The 4,266-nt window shown below is 40.5% G+C and overlaps 1 protein-coding gene across 5 annotated transcripts in view; it reads right to left on the reverse strand.

Annotated features, from left to right (window-relative positions):
• Positions 1–214: 214 nt before the first annotated feature.
• ppp1r12a (protein phosphatase 1, regulatory subunit 12A) overlaps positions 215–4,266 on the reverse strand; it is a 49,620-nt gene continuing 45,568 nt past the window's right edge. For 4 of the 5 annotated variants that reach the window (XM_010775471.1, XM_010775474.1, XM_010775473.1 and 1 more), the window contains one exon: positions 215–1,988. In XM_010775471.1, the coding sequence (XP_010773773.1) occupies positions 1,902–1,988 (87 nt within the window). In that variant the 3' untranslated portion in view covers positions 215–1,901. The other variant, XM_010775472.1, reaches the window with a different exon arrangement.

Below are 4,266 nucleotides of genomic sequence, written 5' to 3' on the forward strand. Positions count from 1 at the left end.
AAATCTAATACAATTGTCTCACAGACGACATCATAAAAATGAAATCGAAACGGCACATATAAACAACCCAATCAAAATCAATGAGACGAGATATTCCCAACATTAGAGGATAACTCACCACAAAAATTGTGAAAATGGGTGAACTCAGCCATTTAATTAAGGCAAAAATAAATCAGTATATAAACATTTCAGTAAATAAATAATGACACGTGGGAACTTTACAATGTACAAGTTTATTTTTTAATGAACTCTTCAGTGGTTGGTAGTCACAGCACAGCTTGCATGTATTAAGCCACACACCTATTTTACAAGATGACGGGAAAATAATAAGAAAAAAACAAAACAAAGTCTAAACCAGAGCAGATGGTCATCAGCCCGTCTGCATTGACTTTTTTTTTTTAAACTTCTTTTACTAAAATATCCTTAAAAAAGGCCACTGAAATGCATAAAATGTTTCAGATGCATGGAATATTTGATGGTGTCGTTGCTTAAACCTGACATAAAGACTCCTCACATGGCATTGACAGTGCATGTAGACATTTGTAAAACTGGGTTAGCGATACCTAAGATATTCTTTTTTTTTTAGTGACAACACCTTGGCTATAATACTACAGCTTTAAAAAAAAAAAAAAAAAAAATTGGAAACAAAATTAACAGCACTCTTCCAAGATACTGAATACAATGAAAGTGAAATGTAGTGAAGCGATTATTGGTTTTTAAATCTCACAATTCATGTGAACACTTATTTTAAACTGGAAAAAAAAAGAAGGAAATCACTGAACACTGCCAGCCGAGGCTTTACTGAACTGTATCCAATGTCTTTAGACTATCAAATCATTAAAAACACACCTCTTTGTCCTCTGGAATTTGTATACTTTTAATAGTAACAGACGGGAACCATAAATGCATGCCATGTGCTGCTCTCAAACAAATACAGGTATATACAGCATCACTCAGTACCTGCTAAAACAAAGTGAGAATACAGAGTATAAACTGACTACACTACAAACTTAAAACAAAAAAAAAAGAGGAGGAAGGTGAGCGATGGAAGAGTGAAAATCCTACTTGTGATGGACTCGTCATTAAAGCATTAAAAAAAAAAGAAGAAGAAGAAATGCATATTGCACATACAGTGAAAGCTTAAATTCCACCAGGTCCGCCTCGTTTCGCTAGAGCGAGATTTCAACATTTTTCCCTCTTGGAGGAAGACACGCAGAGGTAACAAAAAAGGGTGTGCATTTGGTGATGTGTGTGTAGGGGGTAAAAATGTAAAAATGAGGGGCCACAAGGAGCTGATATGAGGCTTGGAAGTGGCACTTTGAGGGGGTTAAAAAGGAAGGGGGGGAGAAACTGCACAGCACACAACACTAACACAGGGAGAGGAAACACAAAATAAAGATAATTACATCAGAGAGAGAGTGTGGCACAAATAAAATCAGGTGTTGGATAATATCTGTCGTTCAGCGAGAGAGAGAGAGAGAGAGAGAGAGAGAGAGAGAGAGAGAGAAGAGATCGCTGCAAGTGTTTTTTTATTTTTCTCTTTATGTACAACTAAGGCTTATTGGTTAAATAGCTTTCAGGCTTCCCGACCCACAATGCTTTTACATGCTGATCGCACAACTCCGTTTGCTCTGTAAACTCAGTGGTTCTATGGGTAATAGTGAAGGAGGTGGATGATGGAGGGATGGATGGATGGATGGATGCTGCTGCGGTGGTTGTGGTGGAAGAGCAAAATGGAGATAAAGAGCTGCGAGGAGATAAAACGGAAAAAAAAGGAGTCTTGTCTCTGATGTCTGTTGCAATTAATATCTAAATGTGCAATTCCATTAGTCACTGCCATGGGGGACTGGGGGGGGAGGGGGTGCAGAGGACTGGGGCAGGAGGGGTGGGGGGAGTCTGTTCTACTTGGAAAGCTTGCTAATGACTCGAATGAGCGCTCCGTTCTCGTCCTTTAGTCTCTGGTTGTCTGCTTTCAAGTCTGGGAGCGTCTGAAAGGGAATAAGAAGGAAACAGGGAAGGGAGGAGGAGACACAGAGAGAGAAGGCTTAGACGAGTCTCCACACATTCAGCTGTTGTTAAACCAGTTTCACAAACGGTTAATGGCAGCCTGTGTACAAAGCAAATCTTTGGAGTCACACAGCATCAATCATGTTTTATTTTCTCCTTCAATAAAAAAAGTTGACCTCCTCCTTGTTCCGAGTCAAGATAGAGAGAAAAAAAAAGCGGGCACACCACAGGCCAGAGATCCTGAGAAAGCCATGCAGGATCTGAACGGCTGCTCACCGGCAGCCACACAATACATACACAGCAAACAAAAGAGATTTTTTTATTTTGATCTAGCGTAGAGAACATGTGAGATCTTTGTGTGTTATCTTAAACTGCCGGGTGTCAGGAGGAACTCTTTTTTTTTTCTTTTTTTTTTTTTTACAAATAAGTAAATTACACGTTAAGGGTTTGGTCCAGTATTGTTCGAAAGTGCTCACATGAAAACAAACAGACTGGATAAGGCAAAAGGTAAATATTTATATTCCTCTCACGACACCTCCCTGATTCCACAGCATCTAAAGTAATGCTTCACTTGTCATGACAGACTGACAGCACTCTACTTGGATGAGTGTAGTGATGCATGATGGATGCATTTGTGTACAGACTTTATGTGAACACTTCTGACTTTGAATTTAGGTTTGCTGATTTTGGAAAAAAGTAGAGAAAGAAAGGTTAATATCTCCTATAACAAATTTTTAATTGCTCCTTTGAATTCACCTGTATAAGCTGCAGTACATACTTCAACCAGGCTGTTATAAATATGTATATTTAACTGGTGTTGTGGTGGAAATCAATTACATCAGTGACACTCCAACAAAAGATTCAGTCCCCTTTAAAACAAACGCATTCATTGATTACAGGAGACGATCAACTGTAGGTTTAAATTATTCAGTGATTATCTGAAGTATATCCTTGACTTGATACATAATACTGATCGGGCACAATGCGGCTAACGTGGGGAGTAAGGAGGGAGAAAGAAAAACGTTTCATTCCCTGAAGATTTGGGACAAAAAGTGGATGCATAAAAAAGGAAGCCACTTCATGCAGAGAAGCCAGGTCAAGCCAAACTGAACCAGAGCCCCCTCTAATGGAAGCATCAACACCAGAAACTACACAGAGGACACTTTCCTTCACAGTGCTTGGTGCGTTTGTTTATAATAAAACTTGAAGTACATTTAGAAACCGGTCGGCTTTAACTCTGGGGTAGGCAGCTTTTTAAATGAGTTTAAACACCTTGCAGGATGTTGTAAATAAAGTAGAGAGGAAACTAGACTCCTCCCTCTCATCTTTAATAAAACAGCCTGTGAAGGGGGATTCAGGCCAATCACAGGTCATTTCAGAGAGAAGGATTCCGATTGGCTGGAAGACTATTTAGAGGAGTATAAAAATAGATTCAATGCAAAGTTTTGGAGAAATGGAGGGAACAAGTCGCTAAAAGTTGAACTCTTCTGCTTAATGTAAACAAAGGGGCGGTGCTGTGGTTAGCTCACGGCTACGGTTAGCAAAATGCTAAACTATTAGCAACTTTCTCTCATTTTCTGGAATGCTATGCAAATATTATAGCTAGCAAGAGCCCTACATCATAGTACGACTATACAGAAGTTTGCTAATAGAAATTCTCATAGAGAAAACTGCATCAGAATAAAAATAGGGATGATGCTAAAATTAAATGAATGAATGATGCATTTTTCAGAGAACTGCCCACCCCAGCTTTAAATTGTACTTAAATAAGCATTTTCTCTAGTTAGTTTGACATATTCAAGTTGTTTTTAATATGACGAAATGTGTGAAAATCAACTTCCGGCTGTGTACTGTAAAAAGGAGAGTGTCCTGTTGTAAAAACCAAAAAAAGAAAAAGGCACCCTCCCCAATCTGAAAACCAAAAGCTCTGGGGAGGAAGAGGGGGCTGGAAAGGGGAGTTTTACAAAACCAGTGATGTTTGGGCGGCTGGACACCTGCCTGTCTATGTGAGTGGGCAGAGCACGGTTGGAGCATGAGAAGAATGGGGTTGGGAGGGGGAGGTGAGGAGGAAGAAGAAGGAGGAGGAAGAGGAGGAGGAGATGGTGGACAAACGGACGTGGCTTAGAGGTCGACGGTGGGCAGCTGGCTGCAGGCGGACTGCGAGAGCTTTGCCAAGACGCGGGACAGGGCCCGGTTCTCAGCCTGCAGCCGCTCCTTCACCTGCCGCAGGGCCTGAACCTGCTTTACCTGGGGAGTTCT

This window comes from Notothenia coriiceps, unplaced genomic scaffold (assembly GCF_000735185.1).
Source record: "Notothenia coriiceps isolate Sejong01 unplaced genomic scaffold, NC01 NC01_scaffold00015782, whole genome shotgun sequence".
NCBI lineage: Eukaryota > Metazoa > Chordata > Actinopteri > Perciformes > Nototheniidae > Notothenia > Notothenia coriiceps.